The 23415-nt window shown below is 47.3% G+C and overlaps 1 protein-coding gene across 4 annotated transcripts in view; it reads right to left on the minus strand.

The window, feature by feature from the left end:
* The window catches only part of DNAH12 (dynein axonemal heavy chain 12), a 323986-nt gene that overhangs the window by 194918 nt on the left and 105653 nt on the right, over positions 1–23415 (minus strand). For all 4 annotated transcript variants that reach the window (XM_085863781.1, XM_085863779.1, XM_085863780.1 and 1 more), the window contains exons 18-20: positions 11092–11292; positions 9804–9998; positions 9570–9691 (exon numbers count right to left, since the gene is read on the minus strand). In XM_085863781.1, the coding sequence (XP_085719907.1) occupies positions 9570–9691; positions 9804–9998; positions 11092–11292 (518 nt within the window). The remainder of the gene's footprint in view (positions 1–9569; positions 9692–9803; positions 9999–11091; positions 11293–23415) is intronic.

Here is a 23415-nt window from a genome sequence, read left to right on the forward strand (position 1 = left end):
AGCTCAAGTGGCACACGCAATGAACACAACGAATAGATTGATGAACACAAACACGGTGCACGGGCCGCCACTGCAGGCCCGTGTTGTAGCTGCCAACAGGGCAGTTCTCGCAGCTTGCAAACTGTTGCCTTCTGATCCTGGCGCACATGGAAATGAACAGGGGGGGCAAAGCAAAAATTGAACGGGGCTGGTGAACCTGGGCAGTGGGCATGGCATGGCAAAGGTAGCAGGCAAACACAGCCCGCAGAAGAAAGCCGCTGCAGGCAAACACAGCCGGCAGATGAACTGGCCGGCACAGGCCTTGAAGAAAACGGCCAGCCGGCAGATGAAGTGGGCCGGCACAGGCCTTGCAGCAAAACAACAGCTGCCGATGAAGTTGGCCGGCCTCTGCCTTGAAGCAAAACACGGCCAGCCGATGAAGTTGGCCAGCCTTTGCCGTTCAGTGGAGGTTGGTGGAGGGAGTGCGGTGGTGCTGGCCACTTGGAAGGCGGGCTCGGACCTACCTACCTGTCTCCCTCCCACCTATCGCCTTTGCCTGTCACTGTACATACCCACTCCCTTAATTTGTCAAACCCCAATTGAGCCCCAACTTATTTTTTTGTTGTTTTTATTTTTACTCCCCACTATAAATCGTCCCCTAACCCCCTTTATCGTCCTTGTTCGGCTAACCTATCCTGTCACCTAGCCTACTCCCAACCCCTACGTTCCCTTCCCGGAGGGGAATAAGGGAGAGCTAGCGTCCTGTGTCGAGGCCCAACGAAGCCTCAGGATGGCCTCCCCAGAGTTCGGCGATCTATATCCAAGTGGGTCCAGCGGCCCACAACGACAGCGAGGGGATGGATGGTGCGGAGGGGTACATCTCCTAATCTACCCTAACCATTTAACTGTTAAACTACCCCGGGGCTTTCAACAAGCGCCTCTCGCTTAAACTATTGGTTCTAACAACCCAGATTCCCGTCGCCTGTGTTGGTGTCCTCACAATTTCGGGCCTCGCCCCCCAATTTTCTCTCCGTGCCCTCACACGGTCTCCTGGCTGGGACACGTGGCTCCCTTTGGCAGGCACGACCCTCTGCCGAATCTCCCGCTATGGCACCCCCGGGCACTACACTGCCTCCGAGCCTACCAGCTCCCTAACACCGGGGAGTGCCCCCCATGGCACCTCCCCTGAAACGCACTCGTGGCAGGCCGGCCTCCCGGGCCCCTTTCCGAGGGTCACCCGTGCCCACAACACTGCCCACGCGGCTAATGGCGCCCCGGGCCCCCGCACCAAGCAGGCGCACCCGTGCCCACTACGCTATCCCGGCCCCCCATGGGCCCTTGGCCTACCACGGCCGACTAGCCTGGTGCCCGGGGTACCCACTCAGCGATACTCACCTTTCGCAGCCACGCTCCCAAGCCCGTCAACAGGGCTCCTGCACCCCTCCAAATGGGTTTCGAGCCTACATTCCCACCAACAGCAAAACGACCTCCATTTTTGTTAATTTGACTAACCCAGCTAACTCACTCTACACTGACCCCGGGGGTCCCTTGGGCGGGAGTCACTCCTCCCCCCAATCACTCATCGCACCATGCATTCCCCATTCGCTCCACTCACACAGACCCGCTGGCCTCACTCACTCAACAAATACTCACCTCACAACTTTTCAACACACACACCGCTGAACTCTGCCATCCTTCTAACTACATCCCCTAACTAACTCGTGCTCCCACGTCGTCCCTTAAACTACAGCACGTTCCATTTAACACTACGTAGCTAAACTACGTCCCCTCTACACATTCACTGTCTGTCACTGTTCTCAAATGTCCCAAATAACTTTTATTTCCCCACCTAAAGCTCATCTAAATCCCTCTAACTAATCCATTCCACGGACTCCATGAGGACTTACCCCTGCCCCATGAAGTCGGTCTAACTAAGCTAACCCTTCCCCCTAACTAGTTTCCATCCTGTGCCCAGGTCAAGGGGGTCTCCCACCCCTTGCCCAGGAATCCTGTGCACCCGAAAGTGAGGCTTACTGTTTTCCTTTTTTTTTTTTCATGCGCAGCACCTGCGCGGCAACTCAGAGCTCGCGCACTTTGCACCTGCCCGTGACGTCATGCAGCTGCACGTGTTCCTCGTCCCTCCTTGGACGGCACCATCCGGCAGAGATACCCCTCCTGCCGGATTCCAACCACACGTGCATCCATGACGTCACCGTGCGCATAAAAAAAAACACAAGCCCCACGTCTCGAGGGGTTCCCCACGCGAACACATGTGCTTTGCCCGTTGGAGCTTAACACACACGATCGCGTGGAGAACCCGTCCGGTCCAAATCCATAATCCTGCCTAAACTTTGTCCGTCCGCGGGATCGGCAAATCCACCGCGTGCGTTTCCGGACTGGGACTTCACTCTCGCAAGCGAGCACGTGGTGGTCTCGTGCGTTGCACAGCACGGACCTCGTGCTCACTGCTGGGTGAACCCGGCACGGTCCCCGAAACAACGACAGCCGCTACTCGGCTTTCTTTACTCTGTCGCCGTCTTCGCCTCCATTCCACCCACGCACACCTGCGTGTTACGACGCTCACACTCCATTCCATCACATTCACACCGGGAGACGCGGCTGCGTGCTCCCGCATGCCAACCGACATCTCCCTTACATACCGCTCTCTCACACACACGGTCTCCCTTGCATAACCCATACCACTCACACGTGGTGCTCCATTCACTCGTGCCTCACTCACACACGCGGGGGCACTCAACCGCGGTGCCTCATCCACACACCGTGCCTCACTCATACACGCGGGGGCACTCAACCGCGGTGCCTCATCCACACACGCGGGGGCACTCAACCGCGGTGTCTCATCCATACTCCGTGCCTCACTCACACACGCGGGGGAACTCGCCCGCGGTTCCTCACTCATACTGGCCGTTTCATCCACACACACGGCCTCACTCACCCGCGGTGCCTCACTCACACACGCGGGGCCCCTTTTACACACGGCGTGCTGGGAAGCACACACTCCGGCACACTCGCCACCACACCACTCACACACGGGGTCGCTTCCACACACGGGGACGCACTCACACCTTGCACCACACACACAGGGACAACCACACTGGGGATTCGTGTCCCCACAAGGGTCTCCGGGGCCTCTATACCCCCCAAGCTCTCCGTGCCAGCCCACAGCACCCGTCCCCTCAACCTCGCAAAGCACGACCGAACTCACCTGGTCGTGACTCGCCTCAAGGGGGCATACTCCCTCCCCTCGTTCCTGGAGGAGGGCATCCAGGTGCTCGCACTGGGTCCTTACACGCTCCGCGAGCTCAACCTCACTATCCTCCACTACCTCCGTGTGTGTGTGTGTGCGTCACTTACCCCGTCTTCATCGTGTTGTTTCTCCTCTATTTTTTCTGTCTCCCGTGTCTCTATACATTTATAAGTTTCTGTTGTCGTCACCTCGTGTCTCGTCTCACACGTTTTGGTCTCCCCCTTTATTTTTTCCCTTTTGGTCATCGGCACGACCCTCGCCCAACACGTCCCCCGAATTATTTTTTTACCCGCCTCCACCGCGGGCCTGTCAGCCGCTGCACCCCCTTCCAGCTCGTTTGCTCCCACACGTGGAGTCGCGATTCCCAGCTCCCTGGTCACGGCCTTCATGCCCGCCTGCAGGCATCGGCCCATGTTCTGCGTCTCACCCCGGAGCTCTTTCATTTCCTCCTTCATGTTTGCTTCCATTCCGTTTATTTGCTTGTTCATTTCGTTTTTCATTTCATTTGTATCCATCTTTTCGTTCATTCCTTTCATTTCGTTTTTCATTTCATTTGTATCCATCTTTTCGTTCATTCCTTTCATTTCGTTTTTCATTTCATTTGTATTTGCATCCATCTTTTCGTTCATTCCTTTTATTTCGTTTATAAATTCATTTGTGTATGTATCCATCTTTTCGTTCATTTGCTTGATCATGTTCGCTGTCATTTCCGCCAGCATGGCGCATAGCTGGGCCATGTTCAGTGCGCTTGGGTGAGCCGTTTCGGCAGGGGTTGGGGAAGGGTTTTGGTGGAAAGGGGGAGGGGAGGTGTCATACACCGCGGCCGCTGCCGCACCCATTTCGGGCTCTGGGCTCAGTTGGGGGAGTTCATGTTCCTGCACAATCAACATTTCCTGCACGGGGATTTCATCCTGAGCCATGGATTCTACACATTCTACATCCATTTCTAATACCCCCGGCTCCCGCTCGCCTTGAGACGCCATCTTGCTTCTCGTAAAGGGTTAATTTCGCTCGCTCGTAATTTGGAGGGAATCGGGGGTCGCTTCTCTCACCCCTGGACCGATTCCCGTGAATTTAGCTGGAGACAGGAGAGCCCGTTTTCCTGTTCTCCGATACCAGTGCCGCGAGGAGGGCGATGGATTTGTATCGCACGACCTGACACCAGTGTTACGGATTCGCGCCCGCCGGTGTGCGAACGGCCACGTAACTCGAATCGCGGCACGTCGCCCACCGGACGGACAATCCAGTCGTGACCCTCTCGGACTAACGCCGGGAACCAGTCACGGGTGGACCTTTCGGTCTCACCGCGATCGAGCCAATCAGCCCCCGCGTGGGATAGGGTTGCTCGCCAAATTCGACCTACCTAAGTACCCACACGGAGGGTAGACCAGGCGATCGCACCTCGCCGCAGGTCGACTTCGGACACGGGCCACTTAAGCGACCCGTTCCGTACTATCGGGATAACCGAGCGGTGTTATTCGTCGACCCCGACGGTTCGATGAATTATCGGGCGTATTCAGCCCACTACCAACCCTTTACGTGAAGCGAGATGAGGATTCAATGAAAGAAATGACGAAGCGAAGCGGGAAACAGTTCAACACAAAGCACATTTATTCGCGATGAACGGAAAGCACACATATTCAATTCCACCAAAAGCACATAGAAAAGGAAAAGAAACACAATGCAATTTTACACAAAAAGCAAATGCGACAATGCAGATCTAATACCGATTACGCGGGCACACGGCAACACTTATACAATTTTACTTCACAGACGGCGCCGACAACACATATCCAAAACCAAGAAAAAGAACACCCTCAAGGATGAGGCGGGCCTGAGGCCGAGACCGGGTCGGGCCTACCCGTCTGGTGATGAGACGCGGAGCGGCGATGGTGCCTCAACTCCGCGGGCCTCGCGGACAGTGTCTGGTAGGGGGTGGGAAAAGGGGCCCCCTTGGTCGCACTATCTCAGCGCGGGGGGAAACAGGAGGGGGTTGCTGATGCTCGGGGGAAAGGAGGATTTTTACTCTGCCTCGAGTCCCGCGACGAGCGTCTCCACCTCGGCCAGGTCGCGCCGTCGGCCTCCCTGGTGTGCAGCTCCCGGCACGACGCGAGCACCCCCTCGTCTGCCCTCGCCGCCTCTCCACAGCTCCGTCCTCTTCGCTCCGACTCCAACGCACACGACGACGACGACCAACTCCTTCTTGCTTCTTCTTCCCAACTCCACCGGCTGCGAAGTCTTAACTCTCCTCTACTGACGAACGCGGTCGCTTATATAAGCCCCGTGGCTTCGCTCTCTCATCTTTTACCCCCTGCCTTCGACCTTTCACCTCGCTCCCCATTGGCCCGAGAAAAAGTGGGCGTGAATGCTTTTTGATCCATAAATTTGCATATAGCGACCGCCCTCCAACGCCCTGGAGGCGGGGCCAAATCGCCCCTCGCTCACCGATTGGACGGAACAAAAGTGGGCGTGTGTCGTTTTAATCCGTTTTTGGAGCTGAAAATCCGTGGTTTTGTACACGCTGTTCGGCGCGCGCCCTGCACGAGTCCAACACCGGTACCCACAAGCGGCGCAAGAACGGTGGCGATGCGACGGTTGCGAGGTGTGACGTGAAGCGGCGCCGCGGTGGGTGGTTGATGTTGTGGTTGGTGGTGGTAACAATGGCGGTTGGTCCAAAATAAAGATAGTAAAAGAAAAACGGCTATCCTGAAGAGTCGCAGCACGCATGAATAACATTTATTCCCTCTAGACAACGGGTTTGGGCCTAACTACACATATACTTACCGAGATATCTCACCTAAGGGACCTGAATGGTGGTTTGCGAATTTGGTAACCACAACAATATATATATGTATATATATATATATATATATATATATATATATATATATATATATATATATATATATATATATATATATATACATATACACATATATATGTGAACCTCTTTTTGAGGTTCAGGTTTTCATCGTCATCTCGCATACCATCTTTGATTAGTTCCAAATAACTGAAATTTGACTCGTCTGTCCAAAGCACTTTTGACCATTATTCCATCGTCGAATTGCAGTGTTGTGCACATTTTAACCTTTTAGTCTTGTTCCCCTTTTTAACAGAAGTTTTCTAACTGAATCACATCCTTTAAGTCCTGATATCAAAAGTGACCTTCCGTACTGGTGATGGATATACAACACCTGACCCTTCTGTCAGATCTGTTGTCAATTCAATGTTTGTCTTCTTTTTCAATGTTCCTTCAAGGGGAACCCAAACGCAAAATAAAAAATAAAAAAAATCCTGAAAACCAGTGAAAATCATGAATCACGGTCTAATTTGAAGGGGGAATTTTTTTTTTTTTTTTGCCAATCACAAAGTGTCAAAAAAAACGCCCGAGAGTGTCGATTTTTTATTTCGCCAGTGACATACACTCTGAACCCACCTTGAAACAAATAGCGGCTTCACATAGAGAAACAGTATATTTCGAGCTCGGATTCCGATACCGATTCCACCATTATTAGCAACTCTGAAGGTTCTCAGAATGTTTTAAGTGATCATTGGGATTTTGAAGAAACTATTGGAGAAAAAAAACTTAATGATGGAAATGCTTTCGGGGGAATTATGGAGCCTTATACGAGCGATTAGGATGAAGATGGTGACAATGGAAGTGTTGGTGAAGAAGAAAACACAGGTCACATTCACATGTTCATTCCAGATTGGTGGGTTTTCTTTTTCCACGGTGGTTTATAAGGGAAGGATTTTGTATTGAATGATAAATCGCCTTATATATGTTACTCGAGCAGAAATATCCATCATCGCCCGACAACCAACACCACCTAGGCACACTCGGACACCGCGGAAAACTGGGCGATGATTGCTTTGTCCCACCATCGCAGGCTGACCAGGTGTCTTGAAATGTTACAAGATCGCCCCATTTCATACTTTCCCCAGACACCATTTGTGTCTGTGCCGTGTCCACGAGGTATCGATGTCCTGCCTCAGTGGGGGGGGGGGGAGTGGTGCTAGGGGGAATCGGGGGTGTGATGGTGGTGGTATGGTGGGGGTGATGGCTGATGGGGAATTGGGGGGGATGGTGGAGGGAGTGTGTAGGATGGTGGTGGGTATTGGGGGGTGATTGATTATGAGGGATTGTGGGGGATGGTTGAGGGGGGTGTGAGGTGGTGGTGTGTATTGTAGGGTGATGGTTGATGGGGGTTAAAGGGGAATGCTGGAGGGGGAGGCTGCGGGGTGGTGGTGCGTATTGTGGGGTAATGGTTGGTGGGCTATTGTGGGGGTGGTGGAGGGGTGTGTGGGATGGTGGTGGGTATTGTGGGGGGTGTTGACTGATGGAGGGGTGTGGGATAGTCGTGGGTATTGTGGGGGTGATGGTTGATGTGGGATTGTGGGGGGTGGTGGAGGGGGGATATGGGATGGTCTTGGGTATTGTGGGAGTAATGGTTGATGGGGTGTAGAATGGTGGTGAGTATTGTGGGAGTAATGGTTCATGGGGGGTGTAGGATGGTGTTAGGTATTGTGGGGGTGATGGTTGATGGGAGATTTTGTGGGGATCGTGGAGGGGTGGGGGGTGGAATGGTGGTGGGTATTGTGGAGGTGATGGTTATGGAGGGATGGTGAGGGGGTATAGGATGGTCGTGGGTATTGTGGAGTTGCTGCTTGATGAGGGATTGTGGAGGGTGGTGGAGGGAGAGACCCTGAAAGTTTTAGCTTCCTCAGTCAAATCCTTTCTGAAGAGTAGAAGATATACATACATACATACATACATACATACATACACACATACATACATAGTCAGACATACATACTATCTCTCCACTATAACAAGATGGTGGTTCATTTCACTTTCAGAAATTTGTGCTGATAATAGATAACAGATAATTGTTTTCAGGTGCTCTTGTAGTAACTGCCAGGCAATGGCAACAGGTGCTCGATTCACCATTCAAATCGGCGGTGTACATGTGCTCGTATCTGGGTAGAGATGGTGTTAGTGTTGAGCGACGGCTGTTTCTTCTGCTTAATCGTGGGTATGGCATCCTCTCTCAATTGTGGCAGATAACCACAATAACTAGTCATCTCTGGTCTTTCATAACAGTGCTCTGTGAAATGTTCCTCACACAAAAGCAAACATGTTTTAGGCCTGATCCACACATGGGTATTTTGGACAAACCTCGTCCAATTTCTGGTAAACTTAGGGTGTTTCGGCCATTGGTTGAACATGAAGCATCTCGATTTGTATTACTGTACAAGCACAAAGGAAGCATCGAATCAACATATTTGTGAAAAATTGAAACTTATTCACCATTTGAGTTCAATCGGAATGCGACGTAACCTGGAGACAGTATGGATACGATTGTCGACTTCCTGAAACAACATCACGGCGAATCTGAAGAAGTAGAAGATTCCAACTTTTAATCGCAAAATTACTTCCTTTATAATTAGGAAATTGGAAAAAGACACATCATATTGTCTATCTTGTAGAGTACCAAAGGATAGATTCGCATCGAGGTGGTCAGAGCGTTTGGGTTCCCCTTCAAGGATATTATCTTCATGTGTTGCTCATCCTTGTTTAGACAGTTTTTTTAGTCTTCCAGTCCTGAGTTTGAAAATTACAGATGGTGTTCCACTGTACTTTTGATTGTGCTTCAGATACCACACCTTGAAAATGAAGCGATGACAGTTATTTCACTCAGTGTTGTTCCTTCTTTATGCAGAAAATCAATTCTGTGTTCATCTTTAACTGAAATTTTAGCCATTTTGTTTTAAACTTACGCTTAATCTTCACAGATCTGTATTCTGCAAGACAAATAGTGGCCTTTTAGCATTATGGATGTGTAAAGAGGGACACCATATGTTAATGAGTCATCATTTAGGTTTGAGTTGTACATGTGAAGATTAGCTTCATGACAACACTGACTTCATATTAGTTAAATTTACTTTAACTAATGTTAAATTTAAATTTAGTTAAATGCTTATGCTAAATTTAATTTTGAGTTGTGATCACAGGTTTTTGAAGATTCTGATCATCTTGCTAAATGACAACCTTGGTTTATTCTCAAAAAAAAAAAACTCTGTTAATAACAGTGAATGTTGTTATAAGAGTAGAAAATACTATTGAAGACTTTCAGTGAATTTTTGATGCCCATAACATCCATATATTATAACTCGTGGATGTCGAACACACACACACACACACACACACACACACACACACACACACACACACACACACACACACACACACACACACACACACAATGAAAGACACAAAAGTGCCCCCTGCCAATAACAGTGTAAATGATCAAAGGTTCACCTGGGAAAGAAGAGCCGTTTTTTTTCTAAATAAGCATTCAGGCCCTTCATGATGGTATCAAGCAGCTTGTTACAATTTTGCAGTTTTTCATAAAGGCCCACCATGGATGTGGCTGCGAGGACCTGGAACAATAACCATTATAAAATATTAGCGACCTCACTCACATGTCATGCATTTGCCAAAAACATAACCGACAATGATTGTCACAAATACAGTACATCAAGTTCCACTGACCCTCGGGTCCTTCATACAAAACTTCATGATGTCTGTCCAATGGCCGTCGACCGTCTTGAAGAGGCGTCCTTCCTCGGGCATCTGCTGCATGATGTCCTGTGAGCAGAATATGGGCTCAAGGTAGAGCCACTGCGCCTGGACCTTGAGCCACTCGTCCAAACTTTCCTGCATGTGTAGGAGCCGTTCTTCCCATTCCTGACGTGTAAATATGTGAACAGCTTACATGGATTACACTGCAAGGCATTTTAAGTAGATTATGATTTTTGGAGACATATAACATTGAAGAGGAGGTCCTCACCATTAAAAAAAACGAACAACAGTTTTGGTCACAAACATGGAGTTGATAAGGGGATCAAAGGGTCTCAGCAGAGTGCTACAACCTGTTGTTAAAACGACGACAACACACTTTGTGCCTGGGGAGAGTATTGGGTGGGGGGGGAGGGGTGTTGAAGGGATATAATATCCACCATACTTGCATACGCAACAAACAAATGGTCCCATGTTTTAAAAGTAGAATAAATAGGAGCTCCCTTTCAAGCAACTTCAATGCAGTGGGAGGCCTTTAGGCCCAACAAGCCTGCAAAACGGTTGCCAACCTTTGGTTATTTGTCCCTGCTCTATTGTTTTTAAACGCTGAGCACCAAGCAGCACATACCATTTCTAAAGTGTTTGGTATGACTCGGCCAGGATTCGAACCACCAACCTCCCTGACTCAGAGCGGATGCTCTAACCATAACACCATTGAGTCGAAAATAGAACCTCCAAACTGCAAAGGTCCAGGTCACCAAACAATTTGCTTGAAGTGTGATAGCATGTGCAAGGTGGTTGAGCCGATACTTTGACAGAGAATCAGAGGGCCCCCAACAATTCTTGAACACCGATATCGTGTATGTAAATATGTGATGTGGTGGTTATGTCCATACACTTGACAAAAGTCACAGCACTCACAACAAATCATGAACACTTCAATGGTGGACTTAACTCTGAAAAGGTCACCGTTTTAACACAAGGAGTGGAAATTTCCACTGAGCCATGGGAACCAAACGCACACCAGTAACGGTTCCACAATGAGTTAGGCTTTGCACAGAGGTTTTACATACTTTAGCTCCAAGCCACACGACTCGTGATGTTGACCACTGTTAAATTAACCCTACCACTGTCAATACAATAACAAAACACACCACAAAATATATAATATGTCACATAATCAAACTTGATAAATAGACAAATGCAAATTCAGAAACATGTGAAAATACAAAATCAACAAAATGAAAAGCAAATATCACACCTTTATTTCTTTCTCAAAGGGCTTGATGTACAAGGAACCACGCATAGTCTGCATTTTGACGATCTGGTCATCCAGAGTGCCTTGTATGTCATCAACAGATGAGAGAATGGACACGTCGGTATCTCTGTATGGCAAGGTGATGAACACGACAGAATCCCAAACCTCCAACATTGATGACATCGCCTTCTCCAGAGAGTATTCCTATTGGCCAAAGAGAAACGGTGAAGTCGTGCAATGTGTCATTAAACCTGTTTTGTATGTACAGTATATATATATAAATATATATATATATATATATATATATATATATATATATATATATATATATATATATATATATATATATATATATATATATATATATATATATATATATATAATATATATGGAATTATAGATAGATTCCAGCAGTGTGTGTGTGTGTGTGTGTGTGTGTGTGTGTGTGTGTGTGTGTGTGTGTGTGTGTGTGTGTGTGTGTGTGTGTGTGTGTGTGTGTGTGTGTGTGTGTGTGTGTGTGTGTGTGTCTGCGACCGCTGTTTCTCGACAACCACTAGTCCAATCTAATTGAAACTTGCCAGGTATATTGCTGGGGTCCTGTGGATGTGCCTTTTCAAGGTTTGATATTAATCGGACAAGTGGTTCCCAAGTTATGGCCATTTATTTACCAAACCAATGACAGAACACGGTGCTACGACATCACGATTGACATCACAATTCTTTTTTTCTTCTTCTTTTTTTTTGCACGAACGGCAACACACGAACGGGCACGTACTAGTATATATATATATATATATATATATATATATATATATATATATATATATATATATATATATATATATATATATATATATATATATATATATATATATATATATATATATATATATATATATATATATATATATATATATATATATATATATATATATATATATATATATATATATATATATATATATATATATATATATATATATATATATATATATATATATATATATATATATATATATATATATATATATATATATATATATTTACATATATATATATATATATATATTTACATACATATATATATATATATATATATATATATACATATATATTTACATATATATATATATATATATATTTACATATATATATATATATATATATATTTACATACATATACATAAATATACATATATACACATATATACATATACATACATATATACATATATATACATACATATATATACACATATATACATACATATATACATATATACATATATATATACATATATATACATATACATACATACATATATGTATATATATATACACATGCATATTGTTACGGCTGTGGAAATTCGCAAACCACCATTCAGGGCCCGTAGGTGAGATATCTCGAAGTACATGTGTAATTAGCCCCAAACCCGTTGTATAGAGGAAATTTTTGTGATTCATCCGGGCTGCGACGCTTTGAGATAGCCATTTTTTCTGTTCTATCTTTATTTTGAACCAACCACGTCTCAACCGCCATCACACAACAACCACCACGCCAGCCATCGTCACCAACTGCAACCACGCTCCAACCCTCGGACAACAACAACGCCAACAGCCACGACCTTTACCTTCACAACTCGCTCCCACATCATCGCATCACCGCCATTCCCAAACGGCACCATAACCATCAAACCACCACCGAAAACCCTCCACCACCTTCACCTCTCTCCTTCTACGGCCATTCCTGCACCACCTGTGAACACTGGGCGTCGGGCTGTCTCGGGCCTGTTCGGCGATTAGTGCCGAACGCACCGAGCCGTGAGCGCAAATAGCGGCCTTTCCGAGGGAAAATTCGGATCAAGAACGCTACACCCCCACTTTTCCTCCGTCCAATTAGCAAGCGCGGGCAGCTTGGCCCCGCCTCCAGGTGCGTCTGTGTGAAATTGATATATGCAAATTCTAGGATCAGGGGAGATTCACGCCCCCTTTCCTCCGACCAATGGGCGAGCGTGGCTCCGCCCCCGAGGTCATCCTGATCCGGATATTTGCATATTAGCTGCTCCTGCTGGCCTATAAGAAGGCGAGCGTAAGGCGAATGAAGTCAGTCGAGTCGGGTGGTGAAGTCATCGGTGTGGCAGAGAGTTGGGTTCTGCAGTCGGCTGAGAAGAGTTGCGGGAAGAGGCAAAGGAGCTCGGGTCCGAGGCAAGAAGGACGGCGGTCGGCGACGAGGTCGCGGTGTGGGATCGCTCATTGCAGGTCCCAAGCCAGCCAGCCATTCTCCTCCCCCAGGGCATCAACAATTCCCCCCTTTCCCCCCGTGCTGAGATAGTGCAAAAAGGGGGCCCCGTTCCCACCCCACTCCAATCGTCGTGCCAACAAGCACGGAGTTGGGGCACAGCCACGCGGCCACATCTGCGGCTCACCCGCCAACGCGTCACGAGGACGCGGGTAGGACCCCCCCCCCCGGTCTCACGGACCTGGCCGCTCCTCCAGGTCACGCGCACAATTGGCCTACAGGCCTGTCTGCCCCCTTGGTCTATGAGGGTGGCTTCTTTCCTTTGCTTTTGAGTAAATGTGTGTTGGCGCCGTCTGTAAAGTAGAACTGTATAAGTGTGCGCGTAGTCGGTAGTAACTCTGCGTCGTTGTTGCTTTTGTTTTGGTTGCTATATGTGCATTTTGACTGTTTGGCTGTATATGTGTGCTTTCCATGTGCCGGGAAATAAATGTGCTTTGTGTGACCTGTTTTCCCGTTTCGCTTCGTCTTTTCTTTATTGACCCTCCATCCTGCTTCATGTAAAGGGTTCGTAGTGGGCTTAATACGCCCGGTAATTAATCGGAACCGTCGAGGCCGACGATAACTCCGCTCGGTTATCACTGTAGCACAGAATGGACCGCTTAAGCAGTTCGTGTCCGGAGTCGGCCTGTGGCGTGGTACGATCGCCCGGTCGACCATCCGCGCAGGTACTTAGGAAGATCGAATTTGGCGAGCAACCCTATCCTGCGCGGGTGGGCAATTGGCACGGTCGTGGTGGGGTTAAACCCCCACCCGTGACGAGCTCCCGGCATTGTTCCTTGAGGGTCATGACTGAATTGTCCGTCCGGTGGGCGACGTGCCGCGATCCGAGTTACGTGGCCGTCCGCACGCCGGCGGGCGCGAATTCTTAACAATATACACACACACACACACACACACACACACACACACACACACACACACACACACACACGCACACACACACGCACACACACACACACACACACATATATGACCGTTTTTACAGCCATTTTTCCCTGCTGTGCAGGGGTTAGGCTTTTTCTTGAGGCAATGTATTTTATGGCCGGATGCCCTTCCTGACGCCAACCCTGGTCGCCTCTTACAACACACAGGGATATGGTACACCTATTCTAACCGGGGCATACACCGGGACCAGTACACTGGTACTCACTTCGCCGACCTCAGATGGATGACAGGCTGAGTCAACCCCCTGGTGTTAATTCAGCAGCCAATAGGGCTTGAACTCAGGATCCTGGGATCCCAAGCCGCCACCCTAACCACTAAGCCAACACCAGGCTACACACACACACACACACACACACACACATATATATATATATATATATATATATATATATATATATATATATATATATATATATATATATATATATATATATATATATATATATATATCTTCTTCTTTCGGCTGCTCCCATTAGGGGTGGCCACAGCGGATCTTCCGTTATGATCCGCATAATGATTTGGCACAAGTTTTACGCCGGCTGCCCTTCCTGACGCAACCCTGGTCGCCTCTTACGCCACAGGGATATGGTACACCTATTTTAACCGGGGCATACACCGGCCCAGTACACCGGTACTCACTTCGCCGACCTCGGAAGGATGACAGGCTGAGTCAACCTCCTGGTGTGTATTAATTCAAGTGGTCAACGGGGCTTGAACTCAGGACTAGACGAGAAACAATTGTCGTTGTCGAGAAACAATAGCCCAATAGGATCCCAAGCCGCTACCCTAACCACTACACCAACACCAGGCATATATATATATATATATATATATATATATATATATATATATATATATATATATATATATATATATATATATATATATATATATATATATAGTTACGGTTGTGGAAATTCACAGAACACCAGTCAGGTTCCCCAGAGGTCAGTTATTTCGATAAGTGTGTGTGTTCACGGTTAGAATTCCCCACCGATATATAAAGGGATTTATTCGTGTGCCGGGCTGTGCATCTTTGAGTTAGCCGTTATTCCTTTCTGTCTTTTATTTTAAACGAACATGTCCTCACCATTTTCTCCTCACCATCTTCTCCTCACCGTCTTCTCCTCGCCATCTTCTCCACAAACATCTTAACGACGCCAGCATCTCCACAACACTGCCATCTTCTGACCAACAAACAGCGACACAATCCAGCCATATCCTCGTTGGAGCGGAAGAGCGATTTCAACCATGTCCACGTAAAGCCGGTGATTTCAACCACGTCCGCGCGTAGCTGGTGATTTCAACCATGTCCGCGTGCAAGCATGACTTGCAAAACGGAGCAGAAAGGCCTTACCCTCTGAATCAGCTGGCCAATCAGAAGTGAGAGGGGCAGATCCAGCCTGGGTGAAGGTTCAAAGGTGAAAATGGGGAGGGCGCTGATTTCGGGTGGCAAAGCCCACCGCGGCCCCTCCCCTTGGGGCTATAAAGGGCTGCATTCGCTCGCCGAAAAGGGGTGTTGTTGGCTGGGTTGGAGAGCGGTTAGTTGAGTGCCGTTGGAGAGACACCGAGCCACCGGCAGGAGTTGAGCCGTTGGAGTTCGAAGTGGAAGGGTTGGAGAGCCTGTGGGAGCTGGCGAGAGCAGTGGAGTTCGTTCACTGGTAGGTTCGCCAGCAGGAAGCCGGGATCGAGACTCGTTCGCTCCTCCAGTGCATCGTCGGCTAGGCCAGGCCGCAGTGAAGGCCGGACGATCGAGGATAACCGGACAAGCTGCTCATCAAGCCACCCAAGCGACTGGCGCGTTCGCGACGCACCGGGCTGAATGGAGACACCAGGGGTCGCCGATAAAAAGGACCTATTGAGTCACCACGAGGGTGGCCAGGTAGCCGACCCGGTCTCTCAGGGCCTGTTCCGGTCATCCCGGCCCTGAGTACATTAAAGGCTCACGAGCCCAGTTCTTTCTTTCTTGGGTTTTGCATGAAAATCTGTGGCGCCTTCTCCTTAAGTAGAATTGTTGTTAAGTGCCTGTATGTACATTGCATAATAGACATTGGCTGTAGGCTTTTGCTCGTGTCTTCTCCCCTATTCCCCCATTGACTGCATACGTGCTGGGTGAAAATAAACACCATATTGTTTGAATGTCAACCCACTCGTTGTGTCACTTTGTCCATTTACTGCCATGATGCGTTCGGGAAATTAGCTGGCTGATTACAAAGCCGATAAAAATAATCTGGTCCGACGGGATCTGGCGAATTAAAACCGCTCGGCATTCGCATACGGAATGATCCGCTTAAGCGGCTCGTTTTCGTGCAGGCCCCGTCAAGGTATAAACTCTGGCATTTCTATCCGCACAAATAGTTAGGTATATCGATAATTCGGCGATTGACCCTGTAGCGCGTGGACAGAATAGTTGGCTGGTTTATGGTGTATTAAAAACACCCGAAGCTGGGTTTCGGCGTTTGTCCGGAAGCTCCGACTAGATTGTCGCATTCGGTGGACGCGCGGCCTGGATTGGGCTGAAAAGGTCGTGCGCACGCCGAACCGGCGGAAATCTATAACTATATATATATATATATATATATATATATATATATATATATATATATATATATATATATATATATATATATATATATATATATATATATATATATATATATATATATATGCCTGGTGTTGGCTTAATGGTTCAGGTCGTGGGCTTGGGATCTGAGGATCCTGAGTTCAAATCCCACTCAGACGTTGAATTAATACCAGGTGGGGTTGACTCTGCCTGTCATCCTTCCGAGGTTGACAAAATGAGTACCAGCTTGCTGATATCATGTGTCAGTGTGGCGACCTATCCAGGATTGTGCCCAATAGCCAAGGAGTCTCCTTGAGCAGCACCAACGCTCTGCACAGAGTATGGTCTCAATGGATGGATAGATGGATGGATGGAGGGTTAGCAGTCGGAATAGTAACACGCCTGACATCCAACTCAACAGCTGGTGGATCAGACTGGTACAGCTGCTCAAAGCAACCGGCCCAGTGGACCTTCACTTCTGACTCCTCCGTCAAGAGCCCACCACCCTCTGCTCTAACTGCAGTACACCAAGGTATGGGCTATGGGCTTGGAGGAACGCAATGTGTGAATTCTCCTGTAAGCAGGACCAGAATCACTTGACCACAGGCGATGCTCTCTCTCCTCACTGATTCATCGCACACAGGCCTCCTTGTCCACCCTCAGCACACATACAGTTTTATGCATCAGCTCCCTGAACAGTTCAGCTCTGCCATTGAGCCTGGCCCTGCGACTCTGGTCAATGGTATCCAGTGGCCCTTGAGAGACAAAATTCTTCTTCGCCCAACAGTGAGTTCCAAGACATCCACCGGCAAAATCAAGAATGGTGGTCTTAAGGCACTCCACAACTCTTCAGGATTCCTCAAAGCAACTAGACCCCCCAAATCCCCACTCAACCTGTTCGCAAACTCCTCAGCTACCCTCTCGTCCTTGAGCTTGCCAACATCCAGCCTAGGCTGGGATGGTCCCATTCTCCCAGATTACAGCTACAACTTCAGGGTTGCTATCACAAGTCTGTGGTCAGTGTTGAAGAACTCAGCACTCCAGTGGACCCTGCAGTTCTGGATCATCCTCCAGTGACCATCAACGTGCACATAGTCAATCTCCTTTGCCACACCATCAGTGTTGGAATACCATTTCCAGCCATAAGGCTGTGGGTACTGAAACCATGAACCAGCCACCCTAAGCCCATGACTTCTTGCAAAGTCTTAGTGCTATTCTGGTTCATAATTCCAGACCCATGGCAACCAACACATGTCTCATAACCAACCCCATCAGTTCCAGTCGATGCAGTGAAATCCTAAGTCTCGAAGAGTATCTTGTCTCTGGCACTGATCAACCACAGACTCAAGCGTGGCATAGAATGCGTCCTTCATGTTGAGATCACTCGCCTCAGTTGGAGCATATACAGAGACCAGGGAAACGACACCCAAGGAGTGACGAATCCTGAGTCACATAATACGCTCATTGACCGTTGCTACCTCAATTAATTATCATTGGAGTCAGCTAAATGGAAACAACTACAGCAACTTCTTGGGCATGGCAACCATCAGAGCGACCAGACCAATAGTAGGTGTAACCACCCGCCATTGTCTCGCCACTATCTGGTCTCCAAAACTCAGAGAATGCTACAATAATGTTCAAACGCTTGAGCTCAGACGATAACAGAGACAGGTGATCATCCTCTCTTAGGGATAGGACATTTCAGGCACCCACCCGAATGGACCCCCTCAGGTTAACCCAAGGAGACCGCCATCTGGTGGACGACACCTCAACACCAACGTCTTGTGGACAACACCTCAGAACAACACAACTGTAGGATTAGCAGAATATGTGAAAAATTCAGACTCTGAATACAATTTGTACACAAGCATGAACACAACAAACCAGAAAAGATATCTCTCACTCACCTTGTAAAAAATTTCCAAACCATTTGTGAATAGAAGATGTCATGCACCAAACTCAAATAGCAACAAATGCAGCCCCAACAATTGCAAAAAAGACAAAAGAAAAATACAAGATGAAATACCAACAGAAATCTCGTGAAAAGTGTAGTTTTTGCAAGATAGAAACAGAAAGCACGAGCCACTTCATTTTGGGATGTAAAAAACTTATGTCAGAACAGCGTACAGACAAAGGCACAATAAGGTGCAGTATGTTTTGTAATCCACTGGCACATCTGCAGAAATTTCAATATCCCAGTTCCACAAACGTCATGGAAACAAGAACCAAAAGCAATCACTGAAAACAAGGACATGTTGCTCATGTATGACCTGATGATCCCATCCAGTGTGAACATAGAAAATAAAGCACTGCAACCGGACAAAGTACTCAGATACAAAAAGGAAAAGAAGGCATTCCTAATTGAGGTTTCAGTACCCAGTGATTTTGGTCTGCATAATGTGGAAATCAAGAAAATTTCCTAATATCAAGAACTCAAGAATGAAGTGAAAATATCCTGGAAGCTGATGATCACCAGAATTAAACCAGTGATAAATGGAGCAACAGGAATGATAACGAACCTCACAAATATCATACAAACCATCCCTGGGAACATTACCACAAACAAAACGACAATTGGAGGCTGTCCAGCGCTCAGTGACGACCCTGAAAAGAACCCGCAGAACAAAACTCGGAGAACAACACAACTTCACAACTTAGCCCATGAACCACGATCCTTCACCAAATCGAAGATGGATACTTCGGTTCCTGGGAGGACTCTGTTCCACCTTCTGAAACCCAAATTATGGAGATAACAATAAATGGCATACCACATACAGTACACACACACACACACACACACACACACACACACACACACACACACACACACACACACACACACACACACCTTCCAGCTTAGTTGTAGTCACAGGAACACCCACAACCAAATGTAGTGTCAGCTGCCACACTTTAACTTCAACATCGTTTGTGGTATGGGAGCTAACATTGCATTGAGTCGTTGAGGTTCTATGGCTTCTGCAACGAAGGCAAAAGTTTCACTTTGACTTCAATATCTTCCTTCATGGCTGCAGCTCACACACTTTATTAACTGCAATGGAGTCTGAAACAGGGTGCATGCATGGCAAGTTCCCCTCTTCGTTAGGACTTTTACAGCAAGTGCTATTGTGGAACATGGGTTCATAGTCACCATCCCAGTTAAGAGGGGCCCTTTGGGAATACAGTATATATTGATATGGTTTTGGAAACTTACCCCAGGGGGAGAGCATGCATGGACAAGTAAGAGACCAGAGGATTAGTTATTTCATTAGTCTATGTGTATAGACTGTCCGAGACTCCTTGTCTCAGGGCTGTTCGGGTGGAATGCATTGATTAGTTCATATTTTCCCTGTGTGATGTCTTCCCCCCACCCCCTGCTTCTTTCATTCCTCACTCCTCCACCCCATCAGTCCGTTCCAAACCCTCTGCTCCTTTCAACCCCCTTCGGTCTGTTCTCTCCCCCTCTGCGACTTTATATCCCTCATTTACCCCATCAGTCCATTCACCCCACCCCCCCCCTGCTCCTTTCAACAATTCCTTCTTCACCCCATTGGTCTTACCTTCGGCACCACGGCCGTTCGGTCGTCCCTCGGTCCGGCGGCGTCCCTCTCCATTTTCACTCCATTTGTGCATTGTTTTATTGGGCACATTCGGTCCATCTATGGACATTAATCCTTCGGGCCGATCGGATTACCTTCACTGCATAGGACTGTGTCCATTCTCACATGCATGTTCGTGGCACAAGGTGTGCCACTTTTCCCGTGCATGGTGAAGTGCGGCACATCTCACAGGCTTGGTACAGCGCAGTACTGTACAATGAACGCTTGAGCATGAGGGAGGGAGCGGGGGCTCTCCTCGCAGCCTTGGGTGTGTGAAGGGAGGGGCAGGAGCTGCGTTGAGGGTTCCCACAGAATGACACAGCATTTCCCACAAGCTGCATCGTGGACCCGCCCACATGGAATGTGAACCAATGAGGAGGAGGCTTGCACAAGCCGAGAGGGAGAGAAAACGATGTGAAGGAGAAGAAGATGTGAGTGCAAGGGACGAGATGAGAGAAAAGTGATGTCCTGTAGGAAGAAAGGAGCTCAGAGCTGGTTCTCATCCTTGTGGGAAAACCCCTGTCCTCGAAGCAGAAAGTATCTCGAAGCTTGTCCTTGTCCTGAAAGCTTGGTCTGCGAGGAGCAGAAGGCTCAGAGATGAGAGAAAGTGACATCCTGAGGAGGAAGAGGCCGAGGCAGAGGAGAGCGAGTCACATATCTTGCACACCGGAGAGAACTTGCCTGCTGAGTCTGGACACCTCAGAGATGTGGCTGCATGTCCCATCGAGACGCATCACTACTGCCCTACATCCTTTCCACTGCATTCTCTTGCATATTTGGAAAATGGCACAGGCCCGTTCGGCTGTGTGAGGTGAGGGAGAAAAGAAAAGTACCTACTTTTATTTTCTCCTTACTTTTCTTTACTTCTCTTCTCAAGTTCTTCTTGTTGTCTTCTCCTCCCCTGATTGAATGATGGCCCAGTCTCTTGTGCAAGTAAGATTGTACCAGAAAGAATACATGTTTGGTAAATCTGCTCTTATGTGCCTTTTGCTTTTTTACCTGTAAATACTTACTTTTAATTGATTGCTTGTGTTTTCGTAATAAATCATTGTTTGTTATCATTCCCAAACTGTCTCGGTTGTCCTTTCCTTCATTGGTCCGGCACAGTGTACAAGTATAGTACAATGGGAAGTTATACGACACGTGATTTGCTCTGTTAGCCAATGCATACTTGGCAGCTCCGCTTGGCTGCACCTGATATGGAAAGTGAACACAAGTACGCATCGTGGGCACGAAACTTGCTTGGTGCGGTCAATCTACCCGAAATGGTAACACACGAAGTAGTGTTACCATGCCAGGATTGGTGGTACCAATTGGCATTCATGGTTGCTTCACAACACGCCTGTGTTATCTGTGCCCGGCTGCCTCATGACTGGGCATTCGGGAGGGACCCGAGTGCTTCCCCTCATGGCGAGCCCCGAACCCCGGGCAGGAACAATATATTTTTGGACAATACAGTTGATATTATCCATTGTTCAGAAAGTAGTATAAAAACGAAGCAAGCCAAAATAAAGTACCAACTAGCAATTTTGAAACAAATCAGAAGGGCAGATTTAACGTCAGGTGGTGTTTCATTCGTGAAACTAGAAGGGCACTCGGTAGAGCATGTACCTCTGCCACAGAATGCCAAATCTGTGAGAAAATATTGAGCCCAATACATTTTGGCCCAATACAATACAGCCCAATACATGCTATACAGTACTATATTGTTTTTAGCCACATCTCTCAATGGTGAAGAATCACTTTAAAAATTAATAAAACCTCATATACAAATATGGATTCAGGTCTTCACTAAAACTGAATCAATTCGTCCTTGCCACACACCCAACGTGTCACCAAGTTTGGTCCGAATCCGTGCACAACTTTTTGTAATATCGTGTTATATATCGGTTTAGCCCTGTCTCTCAATGGTGAAGAATCACTTAAAAATTATAGTAGTCGGATCCGGATCCAGATCCAGATCTACACCAAAATCTAATCAGTTTGTCCTTGTCACACACCAAACCTGCCCACAAAATTTCATCTGGATCCGTCCACAACTTTTTGAGATATCCTGCACACAAACAAACAAATAAAATTGCTCGTTGAGCAAGGAATTGCCGGAATAACTTTGTCATATCTCCATGATCTCTGAAAAAACAAAAACCTGGAAATCAAATTGGTTCTTATAAGTCAATAGTGCTACTGTTTAATGAGTTATAGCACTTAGTTTGGTCATGATCATAACTTGGAAGTCAATCGGACTTGAAATGGCATTTTTATCGCAATTTGAAAGTTTTGACCCGACCCCCACCCCCCCAACATTCGACCCCCCGACCGCTAAGAAGGGTGTTGGTGTGACACCCCAATGAGACATATGGTTGGATGCAGTATTGGAAGATGCACATTTTGGATTTGGCTTGAAGTCGATACGACCATTTTAGCGGACGTTATTGCGAAAATAAGAATTTCGGTTTTTCGGTGACCTTTACCTTGACCTTTGACCTAGATTCACCAAAAACGATGTGTCTCAGTTGGACCATGGCCGACATCTGTACCCAGTTTGGTCATGATCGCTGAAACGGTGTGGCTGCTACAGGGTAAACAAACACACAAACAAACAGACAGACAGACAGACACACAGAATGACACACACAACCGACCAACATAATTGCCGAAATCCAAAGGATTCCGGCAATTAACAAACAAACAGACACAGAAAGGGGTGAAAACATAACCTCCTTCAGCTTTGGTGGCAGAGGTAACGAGAACTTCTTCAGGTTTAAGTGTATGCCATGACAGATTTCGTGTTTGCAGGAGTCGGTCTAAAAGAGAAACTTTTTCTGTATCATTGGTTATAAGTGTTGCAAAATCTAGGCACCTTAATTGAAAATACAGGAGTCATGTGACCCATTTCAAAACTCATCACGTCAGTAGAATTGTTC

Source organism: Eptatretus burgeri, chromosome 18 (genome assembly GCF_056783735.1).
Source record: "Eptatretus burgeri isolate ZD-2024b chromosome 18, Ebu_testis_v1, whole genome shotgun sequence".
NCBI classification, from domain to species: Eukaryota; Metazoa; Chordata; class Myxini; order Myxiniformes; family Myxinidae; genus Eptatretus; species Eptatretus burgeri.